This window comes from Gymnoscopelus braueri, assembly GCF_963280865.1.
Source record: "Gymnoscopelus braueri genome assembly, chromosome: 14".
Lineage (NCBI taxonomy): Eukaryota > Metazoa > Chordata > Actinopteri > Myctophiformes > Myctophidae > Gymnoscopelus > Gymnoscopelus braueri.
This window is the reverse complement of record NC_137619.1, coordinates 15,453,077-15,467,891: the sequence shown is the minus strand read 5'-3', so window position 1 is coordinate 15,467,891 and position 14,815 is coordinate 15,453,077. Positions and strand designations below refer to the sequence as shown.

General features: G+C 47.8%; 1 protein-coding gene across 1 annotated transcript in view; it reads left to right on the top strand.

Annotated features, from left to right (window-relative positions):
• Positions 1–438: 438 nt before the first annotated feature.
• LOC308100144 (glycogen phosphorylase, brain form) overlaps positions 439–14,815 on the top strand; it is a gene marked incomplete at its 3' end in the record, with an annotated part of 29,413 nt that continues 15,036 nt past the window's right edge. The window contains exons 1-3 of the mRNA XM_080449058.1: positions 439–792; positions 5,842–5,943; positions 6,416–6,494. Of these exons, the coding sequence (XP_080305184.1) occupies positions 550–792; positions 5,842–5,943; positions 6,416–6,494 (424 nt within the window). The 5' untranslated portion in view covers positions 439–549. The remainder of the gene's footprint in view (positions 793–5,841; positions 5,944–6,415; positions 6,495–14,815) is intronic.

The window sequence follows — 14,815 nt, the reverse complement described above, 5'->3', positions numbered from 1 at the left end:
CAAGGAAACCCCCCAAATTAATATGTATTTGTCTGCAGACCCCCATCTGAAAATATTTTATACCAGGGAGGGACCCCCAAGATACAAGTGTTGTTAAATGTTTTTAAAAAATACATTCCAAATGTTTCACATTTTCTTCAATATTCTTTTGAAAATAGCAGATCTACAAGCTCACGCGTCTCATCGTGATTTGTGACGCGTTGTGAGCTTGTAGATCTGTTATTTTCAAATAGCTGCCGCCTGCCGTATAGGTTTAAAGTGCTTATGTGGCCTATAATAGTCGCTTCTTTTGGGCTTGTTTTCATAGACCCGGCTGCTCATTTCTCGGAATTCTCTCGCAAAACCTGGCAACACTGGTCCGTTCACATTTCACAACAGTGAACAGTTCCTCCGCCACATAAACAACAGTACTGTTCTGCACACACACACACACACACACACACACACACACACACACACAAAACGACAAACTGAAACAACAACCAAAGCTTATCATAACAACAAACAAAAGCTTTGTTACTATAAGCTCTGTTGTGGGGGAGAAAGATCATGGCGACGCCTCTGAGCGATCAGGACAAGAGGAAGCAGATCAGCGTGCGGGGCATCGTCGGGCTGGGCGACGTGGGGGAAATCAAGAGGAGCTTCAACAGACACCTCCACTTCACCCTGGTGAAGGACAGGAACGTGGCCACCCCCAGGGACTACTACCTGGCCCTGGCTAACACCGTCAGGGACCACCTGGTGGGCCGCTGGATCCGCACACAGCAGTACTACTACGAGAAGGACCCCAAGGTAAAGAGGACACTAACTAACCTGGCTTGTCCCTAGCCATGGATCCAAGACGGTCACCTGTCATGACCGTCATGGATGAACTTCAACATAGTGTTTGCACTTTCTCCCTTTTTGGCCCGTACATCTACATAAACATGGATATAAAGTGCATACCGCATTGGCCACGGATGGTACAATTATGTACGGACCCTCGGTCAGAAGTGCCCATTGAAGGCCGTATTGTTCAATAAAAAGCATTTTAATCCGATCGGTGGCCATTGCCTCAGAGCTATAATGTATCAGAGTGCAATACACCTCCCAACCGATAGGGTCGCGCAGTTGAAAGCATATGGAGAAAATACGGAGAAGATGGCCACCGATTGGATTAAAATGCTTTTTATTTAACTATACGGATGATAGGGGTACTTCTGAGGGTCCGTACAGAATTTTGACATCCGTGGCTATGGGTAAGCACTTTATATTTGAAATCTGAACGTTTATGTAGATGAACGGGCCAAAAAGAGAGAACGTGCAAACACCAGGTTGAAGTTCATCCATGACTGTCATGATATGACAGTTATGTTTCGGCGCTAGCTTAACCCATAGACCCACCACAGTACTACTACGAGAAGGACCCCAAGGTAAGAGGACACTTAACCTGGCTGAACTCAGTAAACCCACCAAGCACTCAGGAAGCGAATGAAGTATTCAAGTAGTCAAAGTTATAATACCACCACAATGCATAGAAATGCTATGTTACGAAGTTATCCCATTATGAATATGACCTGAGGCCGATTCTACAAATGCCTTCTAAATCAGTAGTTCTCAAACTTTTTGTGCCAATTAAGGACCCCCAAATTGATATGTATTTGGCTGCAGACCCCCATCTGAAAATGTTTTGTGCAAGGGACTCCCAGAGGAGAAGATTTGTGTTTACACTTTAAAGATTAAAAAAAAATAGCAGATGCATGCTGTGAGCTTGTATATCTGCTATATTTAAATAGCCACGGTAACACATTTTGCTGGGAACCCCCTGGAACCCCTCCAAGGACCCTTTGAGAACCACTGGGCCTGACTTTGACCCACCCCTGCTGTTGGATGCCAAGAGAAGCACACAGGAAGTCAATAAGTTCAGTGGTGCATGAATGAAGTATTCAAGTAGTCAAAGTAATAATACCACAATGAATAGAAATACTATGTTACAAAGTTAAAGTCCTGAGTTCAAAATTGTACTTGATTTAAAGGTAGGGTAAGTGATTTTCTTTGGTTAAAATAAGTGTTAAATAGCTCTATATTCTGATAGTACTCATTGATATAGAGAGTTTGTTCAGTAACAGGAGTCTCCATGTTTCTCCAGCTCTTAATTAAACAGAAAATGTATTTTCTGATCAGGATACCAATTTTATCCAATCAGGATAGAGAACTCAGTAAGGATACACTGGAACACTATACAAAATGAAGCTTATGAATCTGTACTCTCTCCTGATGGGGAGACTCCTGTTTCTGAACAAGCAAAATCATTACTATGCGAAAACTTTTATTTTTAACCAAAACCAAAAACACCTACTTTAAGTATTGGCACCAAACAGTAGGCCTTCCGCAAGTTAAAGTCCTGCATTGAAAATGTTACTTGAGTATTGGCACCAACAGTGCTAAATATTATTATTACCCGTTATGCAGAATGGCACATTTCACAAAGCGTTGATTTAAATTAAATACTTAAATACTACAATTTCAGCACTTGCGCAGGAAACCGGGTTTAAATCCCGGGTAGAAGATGAAAGTTACATAGTGCAGCTTTAATATGAAAACAATTTATGTAAAAAAAAAAGTCATTAAAATTCATTGTGATACCGATACATAAGACCTTAAAGTAGGCTATACTACGTTGGGTCCATTGATCCAAGCCGGAACACAATCGATTGATTGATCATTAAAATAAGCTTGCTCTGTAAAATGAACGCGGCCCACCCATCTGATCGGCTGCCGTGTTAAGTGGTCAGATGGGTGGACGGTGAACGCTTTTGAGATTTTCAAGTGGGCCCTAATCCAGAAAAGGTTGGCAAAGGTTGTCATAGACGACTGACATCAGTCATTTTTTGTTTGTTTGTTTGTTCTTCTGTTGCTGTTGACAAGGCTGCCAGTTCCTGATGTCAAATAGTTTCTGTGTAGAACTGTAGTCCCGGTTTCCAGAAGGTGGCATCATACCCATGTCCTGTTCTGGTTCATTTTCCCATAGCTTTGTTTGATTGGCTGCTCCTCCAGGCCCGCAGAGGATTAGTGAAATCTGGGATTGCAAGGCCTCTGCATTTAAAACACTACTGTGCATGCTTCTATCGTTTGAAACCCTAGTGCGCCTGCTCGGTGCTCAAGTCTTCCACATTTGAACACGACAATTTGGTGCCCAAATGCGAAAGAAGAGAGTTTTTCCGGGTGCTTCATGCTCTGGGTGAGCAACTTCATTGAAATGACTAGGTGGGGGTGGGGCAGTCCGTTCTCTAGTCTAGTATTATAACCTCTCAGTATTTCTCTTGATCTCTCTAGATGTCTGCAACAGATAGGCTGACAAAGCTCTGGTCTGATGTCACTCACAACACAAACTGATGGCATGCATGAGTAACAACACTGATTTGTGTAGGTGTTTTTATTTGCACACATTTCTCTCTTAAATGTCACTGAATCCACTGAATTGTCTTTCTTTTCAGCCAAAACAGTTCTAATGCTAATGACGTGCTATCCATAATTGGTGACTTATCAAACCACCCAACCGGACAGATTAAACATACTCAGAGGTTACGATGTGAAATATAATGTGTCAGGTTGTTGCCATTTCACTATCATATTATTATTAGTAATGCATGAATGTGTTCATCACTTTAATGTTGCAGCTCATTAAAGGTGGGATGATTTTAATTACTTTGTGCTGCTGGATAGCCAATAGTCAAATAATTGTAGTGGAGTAAAAAGTGGCATATTTGCTTCTGAGATGTAGTGGGACTGTGGAGTAGAACAAGAAGTATGAGGTATAAAAAAATAATTATGTTGCTATATATCATCTCTGTCGGGTGGAAACCTCATACGTCCAAAACGTTATTTTTCAGGATTCAAATTTAAAAATGGCAAAAGTAGCAGATCTACAAGCTCAAAACGTGTCGCTTCGCGCCGCGTTTCGAGCTTGTGGATCTGCTACTTTTGATGCTTTTGCGTGACGCTGTAGTAAGATTCAAGTAGGGCGTTAATTTACGAAAAAACACAAAGGCCGTAGGCCTTTGCTCAGGGAGTGACTGGCGAATCCCGGACTGCCCACCTCCACCGGCATACACCTGTCCTCCACCCCTCTCTCCGACACCAGCTCCTGGTACTTCTCCCTCTTTCTTTCTTTTTTTTTTTTTTCCAATTTTTTTATCCCACGATTTTGTAACCCTATTTTTTACACCCAGTGCCAATTGTCTATGTAATCCTGGGCACTACCTTCCCTCTGCCAACCTAGAGAGGCCAGGGCCAGGGCCTATAGAGCCAACTGACCTTCTTGTCACCTAACAGGGGAGAGTTTCCCTGGTTGGACGTAGCGCGTGGAAGGAACACGTTATTCCAACCAGTTCCCTTCCCCTCCATCAGGCGCCCCGGCTGGCCAGGGGGAGGCAGTATAGTGACCAGGATTACTGCATGATTTTGTGAGGGTACCTACCCTAGGAGACACGGGGAGAACATGCAAACTCCACACAGAAAGGCCCTTTCGCCAACCCCACCTAGGGTATGGGCACTGATGACGCGGAGGAGAGAACACACCCCCAGTGCCCACAGCGTCCCCTGCGGGAATCGAACCCAGGACCTTCTAGCTGTGAGGCGACAGCACTACCGACTGTGCCACCGTGCCCCTCCCTCTTTCTTTCTTGAGCCTCCTCCATCCTCTCCTCCCAGGGAACCGTCAGCTCCAGCAAGAAGAGTTGTTTTGTGGCCTCTGAGACCAAGATATGATGTCAGGTCTCAATCTGGACTGGTCACTGGGTGATGTGTGGTGGAATTCTCAGCTGCCTCTCCAGGTCAACTGTCATCACCCAGTCTCGGGATGTGGAGAGCAAACCAGCACTCCAGCAGAGCAGTTCTGTGGTGTTTTCTCTGGCCTTTGTCCTTCCTTGACAAAGTGAATGGCCTTAGTTGTGGCTTGGGTGTATCGCTGACATGTTGCCAAGATGTTTCAGAACTTGCTGTTACGTGTTCTTCAAGGGAGGGAACTATATAGTGGCCTCTTATGTTTAGTTATTGTTCCTGCTACATTGTTACCAGGGCTTTGGTCTCTCTCTCTCTCTCTCTCTCTCTCTCTCTTCCCCCCCCCCCCCTCCTGGTCTGTATTGATGCTGTACTGCAGGCAAGAGCCTTTTAAAACGGTGGTTCTCAAAGTCTGGTCTGGGGACCCCCAGGGGTCCTCCTTGAGGGTGTTTTGGAGGGTCCCCGAGCAAAATGAGGAACAGTATAATTTCACTATTATTTACCCGGTAAGAAGTTAAACCAATGAGAGAATGCATTACGAATGACTATTCAGATCATAGGTCTCACTCTCTACACCTACAGACAGTGTAGACTAGTTGCAGAATTCTGTACTAAAATCCATCTAACAGCTAAAATCTGGGGGTCCCTGACACAAAAATATTTTCAGATGGAGATAATATTTTATTCACAAAATCAAATGTTATATAGTGTAGTTTCTAAAATGTCACTGATCAGAATCATCTGTTGTTTACATTCTGCTGGTCTTCATTCCATCCAAACATTCTTACTTCCTAATCTGTCCTCTGTCCTCTCCTTCCTCTCATTAGAAATATGTGTGGGTGTGGGGTGGGAGGGGGAGGGTGTACCTGTATGAGGGACAAGTGTCCCCACAAGTATAGTAGAATTTGAGAAAAAACTGTTTGGGTTAGAGTTCTGCCTGATTTACACTTAATTGTGCGTCTTGCTATTGTGCGACACCAGCGTGCAACAAATTAATTTATAAAATTGCCGTCCTACGATGTTGATGTCTTTAAGTATAGTAATACCAACGTGTGTGTGTGCGTGCGTGCGTTCTTGCAGAGAGTTCACTACCTGTCCCTGGAGTTCTACATGGGCAGAACTCTCCAGAACACCATGATAAACCTGGGTCTACAGAACGCCTGCGATGAGGCCATTTACCAGGTGTGTGCGTGTTCTTGCATGCTAGCATAATGGACACACAAACCAACTTCTATGGTGGAACATCCTAGTATTCTTAATATTTACATATCGTCTTTGTCAGGCAGAAACCCCATATCTTCATATTCTAACTTTTTGTGTTTTTTTCGTAAATTAACGCCCTACTTGATCATCCTATATGACGATATGCAAATATTATTGATGGATTGTGATGATGTATTTGTATTGTTTCAACAGTGTAGAATTAATCATTTGCTCTGTGTCCTTAAGCTGTTATTCAAGTCTTACTCCATTTAATAAACACAGAAAACTTGGAGCAATATTGTTGAATTCGGCCATAAAGAAACTTTAATGAAAAAATACAGGGACATTATATTCAATATTGATGTTTGCGCCATAAATATCATCATGACAACTTTTTTATCTGTGACGTACCTGCTGTATGCTTGTGTGGCGTGTGTGTGTGTGTGTGTAGTTGGGTTTAGACATTGAGGAGTTGGAAGAGATCGAGGAGGATGCTGGATTGGGAAACGGAGGACTGGGCCGACTCGCAGGTGCATATTCACACAATACAGACATTGCATTCACTTACTGTAGCTGAGGGTTAATGAAAGGACTGTATATGGGGGAGATTTGGCACTCGCCCCTGTTTGTCGGTTAGAACAAATGGACACAGGACCACCACCTTGGTATAGTTGACTTCCACTTTACTGACTTTAGTGACAGTAGAATAATATGACAGTCTGACAGTATGGTCTGGAATACAAAACCAAAAACACACACGTTCATATTCATGAAAAGCAACACTGTACCAAACTAACAAATTAGCACAAAGAACAGAAGCACAAACCTACAACATAAAGTACTCACTTATCAGGAATGACACATACTGCACAGAGACGTCTGCTCTGGAGGCAAACAAACTAGACTGACACTCTGGGTCATGCTAACCTGAACACAATAAATGATAATTGGAGTAGGCTGGCTTCAATATCCAACTGCCCAATAAGGCCCTCCTGTCTGTTAAGGAACTGGCATGATACACAATTAACTGGAAGTAAGAACACCTTAATCATTAGTAATCATTATTGGCAACACCTGCATGGCCTTTCTTACAGCCGCCCCCAAATGTATGAAGTACATTTGCTTCTTAGAAAGGCGGCTAGGTGGGATCCGCTGAAACAGCGGCACTGTCCTCTGTTCCCTCTGGGACGGCTGGCAGGACAACTAGCCTGGACACTGGTCTTGTGTAGACTTTGTCCTTGATCTTGACATCTGCAGATCTGATACGCCCATCAGCGCTAGGATGCACCTCGGTCACTTGTCCGATAGGCCAGAGTGCACGTGGGAACTGTGGATCCACTAGCATGACCACCGCTCCTTTCCCCAGGTCTGCAGATGTGTTGTGCCATTTTTGGTGGCCTTGCAAACTGGGAAGATACTCCCTGATGAATCTAGCCCAGAAATGGTCCGCCAGGATCTGGCTGTGTCGCCAGCGGCGTCGACTGAGGATCTCAGTTTCAGGGTAGACTACCTGGGGCAAGGAGCCATCTGGCCGCCCCAGTAGCAGGTGGTTAGGAGTCACAGGATCGGGGTCAGCAACGTTGGAGGGTACATAGCCCAAGGGCTTTGCGTTAAGTATACCCTCGACCTCTATTAAGACAGTCCTTAGGACCTCCTCTGTCACAGGCTGTGCACCCACTGTGGTATACAGGGCTGTCTTAACGGATCGTATTTCCCTCTCCCAGGTCCCGCCAAAGTGGGGCGCTCCTGGGGGGTTGAATCGAAAGGCTATCTTCTTCTTGGCAAGAAGCTGCTGCCAGTCGTGAGACATCTCGGCGAAAGCGGTCTGTAGCTCTCTCTCTGCTCCCCGGAAATTGGTGCCCTGGTCAGAGAGTAACTCTGCGGGCGTCCCTCGGCGGGCAATGAATCTCCTCAAAGCCATAAGGAAGGAGTCAACGTCGATGTGGGTCAGGATGTCTAGATGCACAGCCCTGGTTGTCAGACATTTGAAAATGATCCCCCATCTTTTTTCACAGCGTCTCCCGATTTTGACCTGGAAGGGCCCAAAGCAGTCCATCCCTGTTGAATAGAAGGCCGGCTTAAAGAGTTGTAGACGAGCGACTGGCAGGTCGGCCATTTTGGGGACTGTAGGTCTGGCTTTCCATCGTCGGCAGTCAGCACATGTGTGCTGGAAGCGACGAATGGCTTCTCGTCCCCTCAGAATCCAAAAAACCCGGCGGATTTCTGCGAAAACCCGCTCCGGTCCGGGGTGGCATAGACGGCTGTCATAATCCTGAATCAGGAGCTTAGTGACTGGATGACTTGGATCCATAACTATGGGGTGCATGGTGGACTGCTCCAGATCCTGTGCCCGGCGCAGTCTCCCCCCAACTCGGATGAGCTCACCCGCCTCGTCCAGCTCTGGGGACACGGTGAGTAGCCTGCTGTTAGAGGAAACAGACTTTCCTGCTTTGAGAAGACGCAACTCATCTGTAAAGGTTTCTTGCTGTGCCCGTTTAAGGATGAGATACTCTGCCTTGCGGTAGTCGTCGGCAGTTGGATTCCTCCCTGGTCCTCCTGGCCCAGACACCTCTTGCGCCGTAGCATCCAGAAGCTCCTTCCAGGTGTGATACAAGCTCTCACTTGCTGCAGGGGAGTTGGCTACTGCTGTGGTTGTACCGCAGAAGGTGGCCTTGCGTAGCTCAGAGGCATCCTCTTCTGCATTGGAGATTGGCTTAGTGGGCCAATTGTCTGAGCTTTGGAGGAGGAATGATGGTCCATGGCTCCATCTGTTGGGCTCAGCTAGGTCCATCAGGGTCTTGCCCCGTGTGATGTCGTCCGCCGGGTTGTTTGCGGAATTGACATATCGCCATGAATGCGGTTCTGTTAGCTCCTGGATCTCGGATACCCGGGTGCCGACGAAAACCTTGAAACGACATGACTCAGACTGTAGCCACATCAACACAGTCATTGAGTCGTCCAAAGGGTGGTGCTGTCAATCTTCAAGGTGAGCTCTTTCTCTAGAAGCTTCGCCAGCTGGGCTCCAGTCACTGCAGCGCAGAGCTCCAATCGGGGTATAGAAAGCTGTCTCTTAGGAGCCACTCTAGAACGAGCCAGAAGGAAGGACAGGACAATTTTACCGTGGCTGTCTTCAGTTCTGAGGTATGCAACTGAACCGTAAGCCTGTTCTGATGCATCACAGAACACATGTATCTGTCTAGTAACACTGGAGATGTCGACCTCATCAGGGACATAGGACCGGGGCAGGGTGATGCGAGGCAGGATCTGCAGCTCCTCTTCCCATTCCTTCCAGGACTGCAGCAACTCCTGGGGGAGGAGTGGGTCATCCCAATCTCGCTGCTTGTCCCAGAGCTGTCGAAGCAACATTTTTGCCCGGGTGGTGTATGGCATGATGTATCCAAGGGGGTCATACTGGGACGCTAGCACCTTGTATACATTCCTCATTGTTAACACTTCGTAGTCAACTGGTCGATGCTTATAGCCCAGGGTATCGCTCGGGGCATGCCAACTGAGTCCAAGAGCAGATTCGTGGGAGGTTGACTTCTCTTGAGCTATCCAAAGCTCACTACTGCTGGACCTGGCCTCACTTGGTAAGTGACGGATGGTGCTTGGATCGTTGCTCGCCCATTGACGAAGGTCAAATCCTCCCGAGAGCAGTAGCGTCCGTAACTTATCGACCAGGTTCTTGGCCTCCTCCGGAGTCGGCAGGCTCTGAAGGCAGTTGTCGACGTAGAAGCACTGTTCTACTGATAATCGCACATCTTCGTCAGGACTGCTATGGTCTAAGACATGGCGTTGCAGTGCAAAGGTGGCACAGCATGGGCTACATGTAGTGCCAAACGGAAGCACTTGCCACTCATAAATATCCGGAGGCTGTTCTCTTTTGAGGTCACGCCACACAAACCTCAGCAGCGGTCTATCTTGGGGAAGCAGGCGGACCTGGTGGAACATCCCCTTGATGTCTCCACTGATGGCGATGGCATGTTCACGGAACCGCAGCAATACTCCTAACAGGGAGGCACCAAGGGTTGGACCGGGAAGCAGGCATGCATTCAGATTGAGACCCCGGTACTCATGGGAACAGTTGAATACAATGCGGTTCTTATTGTTGTGGCTCACCATATGATGGGGGATGAACCACGACTCCCCTTCTGGAGTGGGTGCCTCCGGATTCAACTTAGCCACCGCACCGGCCTGGATCAGCTTGTGGATCTCCTCACAGTAGGCTGAGGCAAGGTCAGGGTCTTTACTGAGACGTCTCTCTGTGCTTCGCAGGTTGGGCATAACCGACTCTTGTGAGGCCTGGAAGAAGGGCATGTCTTTGCAGCGCAGGAGTGGGGTTGCATAGCGGAATACTCCGTCTACCTCCACCCGTGTGGTTTTAGTGTCCAACATGTCCAAAGCTGCTTTGTCTTGCCTAGAGCGGGTCACAACCTTCTCTGTCCTATAGGGGAGGACATCTGCCTGCCAGAGCTTCTCAACGTTGCTCAGTAGTTCAGGGGTTTGGGGCAGTAGGGTGGTGAACAGGCACTGCTGTGGGCGGATATGCCGCCCCATCAACTTCGTAGGACCCTGAAGAGTCCAACCCAGTCTGGTTTTAACTGCGGCTGGCCCACCTGGCGGTCCCAGCCTTACTGTCTCGATGGGCGTAACGAGGTGAGGCTGGTCAGTCCCAATGAGTAAGAGAGGTCTGGCATGCTCAAAGGACTGTAACGGGAGGCCAACCAAGTGGTTGTACTGTTTCTGTAAACTCTTAACAGGGTATCAGTGGTCAGCTAGCCCCAGGCGTTCTGCTGTAAAGGCACCCCTGATGGTGAAGCGATTCTTGCTGTTAGAGGCAGGGGAGATGTGGAATGAAACTGATGCACCCTGCAGGGTTTCGATATCCTGCCGGATGGTCCTCAGGTCTAAGTTTTCTGGGGTTCCATGCAAACCGAGCTTCCTTGCAGCTACTGAAAGGAGTATGGTGCGCTCCGAACCATCGTCCAGGTGGGCGTACGTGTCCAAACTTTTGTCTCCAGAGTGCAAGGTCACTCTGACAATTTTCAACAAAACTCTGTTGCGGTCAGGTGGACGGTCCAGATAAAGCACGTCAGTGGTGGTGCTGACCAGACCAGACCAGACATCTTCATTAGGTTCTTCCTTGGGTTCTCTGGTGTTCACCTCGTGCAAGACTTCCAGATGCTTACCTTGGCAAATGCCACAGGGTTTCTTGAGGTCACACTGTGCTGCCTGGTGAGACCTCCCACAGCGCCAACATTTCCTTTGGGCCCTGATCCATTCAGACACCTGGTCCTTAGACAGTGCCTTAATGGCAGAGCACTGGCTCAGATAATGCTGATTATTATCGCAATAAGGGCAATAGGGTTTTCCCTTGCTGCGCTGGTTAGCAGGGCCACATTGTGAATTTGTGGGTTGTGCCTGCTCCTTAGATCCGTGTAGGATGGTGGTGGCTCTCTGCTTCTGGAAGCCTGACTTCTCTGTAGTGTTAAAGGACTGTCCATCATAATCACGACACCAGGCCTCGTATTGCAGCCACTCTGAGAAGTCTAACAGCGTGTGAACAGCACTTGGGTTACGGAACATGGCACGTCTGAAATCTGCTCTCTGCTCAGGTGGTAACTTGCTCAGGAGGCGAGCTACATGGGACCCGCAATGTAGCTCTGCTTCGCCGTCTGGACCCAGGGTCCTAAGCATGCCCACTAAGGACCGGACCTGAAGGGCAAACTTCTCAAAGGCGACATTGTCCCCACGACGAAGGTCTGGTGAGTCCATAACACTAGCAATCCTGTGCAGAGCAATTTGGTGGGGCTGACCATATTTCTCGTTCAGAGCCGCCATGGTGTCTGAGTAAGGGGTGGGAGAATTTAAATATGAGTCTGCAACAAGTCGGGCCTCCTCAAGCTTGAGGTGATCAACCAATATTTGGTATTTAAATAACTCAGTCCCTTCCGGGGGTAGCAGGTTTGCTAGAGCCATCTTTAGCCGTGCAAATTCACTGGGGTCTCTGTGACTGAAGTGGGGAATGGTTGGCCTTGGCCCTCTGTAGGCTGGCTCGACATTAGCTATGAAGCCATTGGGAGATTGAAGGACAGGTGAACCAGCCTGCCTCAACCGCTGAGGCTCGTAGGCTGTTGCAGAGGTCGTTGGCTGCGTAGCGGCTGGCTGAGTATACGGCACACTGTGGGGGCGTGTTGCAGGCTGAGGAGGTGCCTGAGTATACGGCACACTGTATGCACTGTATGCAAGCCAAGAAGGCTGAGTATACGAGACACTGTAGGGGCGCGTTGCAGCCGAAAACCTGGGTGGAGGAAGTGACTCGGACCGTCCTACATTCAGTGACTCCAGTTTCACATGTGGCGTCTGCGGGTGAGGGTCCCTACGAGGTAGCAAACCCTGTCTCTTGATGGCTGGTGGTTCTCTGCTCTGGTGAGGAACCACATTGGCTTGGTCCTTTACGACCCGAAGCTCAGTCATCAACTTCTCCAGTATGTCTAATACTGGTTCCACGGGTGTTGGAGGTTGTCTCACCTCTTCTGCATTCGGCCATGGAGATGGGTCCTGCCAGTCTTCCTCATTATCCTCCATTAGTTCCACGTCTGGAGGTGGAGGTGGCCACTCTGTGGGAGGTAGGTGTTGGGCGGCAGGTTGCTGGGGTGGAAGCGACTGTGGCTGTGTTTGGGGAGCTGACCCTGCCTGCTCCAACTCTGCAGGAGGTAGGTGTTGGGCGGCAGGTTGCTGGGGTGGTTCGGTGTTGTGGGCGGACACCATGAACCTCTTCATCTCCTCTTTAAACTGTCGAAGCTCTGCCAACTCTGCCTGCATCGCTCTGTGAGATTGATGTAACCTGCCATTCTCCCTGTGAATCTCCTCCATCTCTGATAGGTATTGCACTGGACGTCGTCTAGGCCTCCAGTGCTGCTCGAAGGGAGTGGAGTGTTCCACATAATCCTCCAGGGGCTCTTGCTGCCGACGGTAGGCTAGCTGTGGGTCAGGGCGAGACTCCATTTGACTGGTAATGGTTTCCTCCTGAGAATAGCCCCACTTATCTAAAGTAACATCCCATCTGTGGCTGGTGTCTGAAGGGTCATGTGTATAGGTGAGGGGTGTCATCCTGGCAGCTCCCTCTGGACTCGGGTACCACTCCTCTTCGGGCCCCGATCTATACTGTGTTGAACTAGGGACAATTGGGGCAGGTCTCCTTCGGTTGACATGGCCTACCTCATAGTCCTCAAATCTAAGAGGTGGCTGGGTCAGCCGCCTTGATCGGACTATTGGTTCTGTATCCTCTTCATGGTGGTCCATAATGGGGCAGGGGTAAGTGCCACTATCCGGCTCGAGGGACCAAAATGTAGCTGAGGGTTAATGAAAGGACTGTATATGGGGGAGATTTGGCACTCGCCCCTGTTTGTCGGTTAGAACAAATGGACACAGGACCACCACCTTGGTATAGTTGACTTCCACTTTACTGACTTTAGTGACAGTAGAATAATATGACAGTCTGACAGTATGGTCTGGAATACAAAACCAAAAACACACACGTTCATATTCATGAAAAGCAACACTGTACCAAACTAACAAATTAGCACAAAGAACAGAAGCACAAACCTACAACATAAAGTACTCACTTATCAGGAATGACACATACTGCACAGAGACGTCTGCTCTGGAGGCAAACAAACTAGACTGACACTCTGGGTCATGCTAACCTGAACACAATAAATGATAATTGGAGTAGGCTGGCTTCAATATCCAACTGCCCAATAAGGCCCTCCTGTCTGTTAAGGAACTGGCATGATACACAATTAACTGGAAGTAAGAACACCTTAATCATTAGTAATCATTATTGGCAACACCTGCATGGCCTTTCTTACACTTACATATCCCACTTACCCCAACCACAAATGAATGCTCAAGTAAATCTAATTGGGGACACCGAAAATGTGGCCTCCGCTCAAGGTTTTCTTTCCATTGAAGGAGAATTCCGGACAAATTAAGTGTTATCTTTCATGTCTCGTTACTCACCTAGCGACGTGAAAAGTGGCGTTCTTTTTTTCCATATATTCCCCTGTCGTCATTTTTTAAACCCCCTCCGTTGTCATAATGGGAGCGCGTGGGTAAGGGAAATTCGTCTATTATAACCGACGCAAAGTTGTTTTTTTCTCTACTAGTATTCATAGTAGAGTCTCATGATAGTCAAACATGAGAGTAGCTAGCCTGAGAGGCTAGCGCTACTGCCGAACGATTTAACACTGGATGCTTGTTTCTTTCCAGAACCTGGCAACTCGTGTTGCCAGAATCTGGAAACAAGCAACCAGTGTTAAATCGTTCGCCATTGACGGCAGCCTCGCAGATAGTTTCAACGCATGTTTGACTATCATGAGACTCTACTATGAATACTAGTAGAGAAAAAAACAACTTTGCGTCGGTTATAATAGACGAATTTCCCTTACCCACGCGCTCCCATTATGACAACGGAGGGGGTTTAAAAAATGACGACAGGGGAATATATGGAAAAAAAGAACGCCACTTTTCACGTCGCTAGGTGAGTAACGAGACATCAAAGATAACACTTAATTTGTCCGGAATTCTCCTTTAAAGGTGGTTGCTCATGGGGGAATGTTGGGTCTCTGTAAGAGGAAAACAGCTCAGTGGCCTTGTGGTTAGAGTGTCCGCCCTGAGACTGGGAGGTCAGGGGTTCAATCCCCCTGCCGGGTCACACCAAAGACTATATAAATTTAACCCAATGCCTCCCTGCTTGGCACTCAGCTTCAAGGGTTGGATTGGTGGTACAGGTGGTCCATGTGACATACTAGCATCATGTCCAGGGGGTGTACTGTACTTGTACATG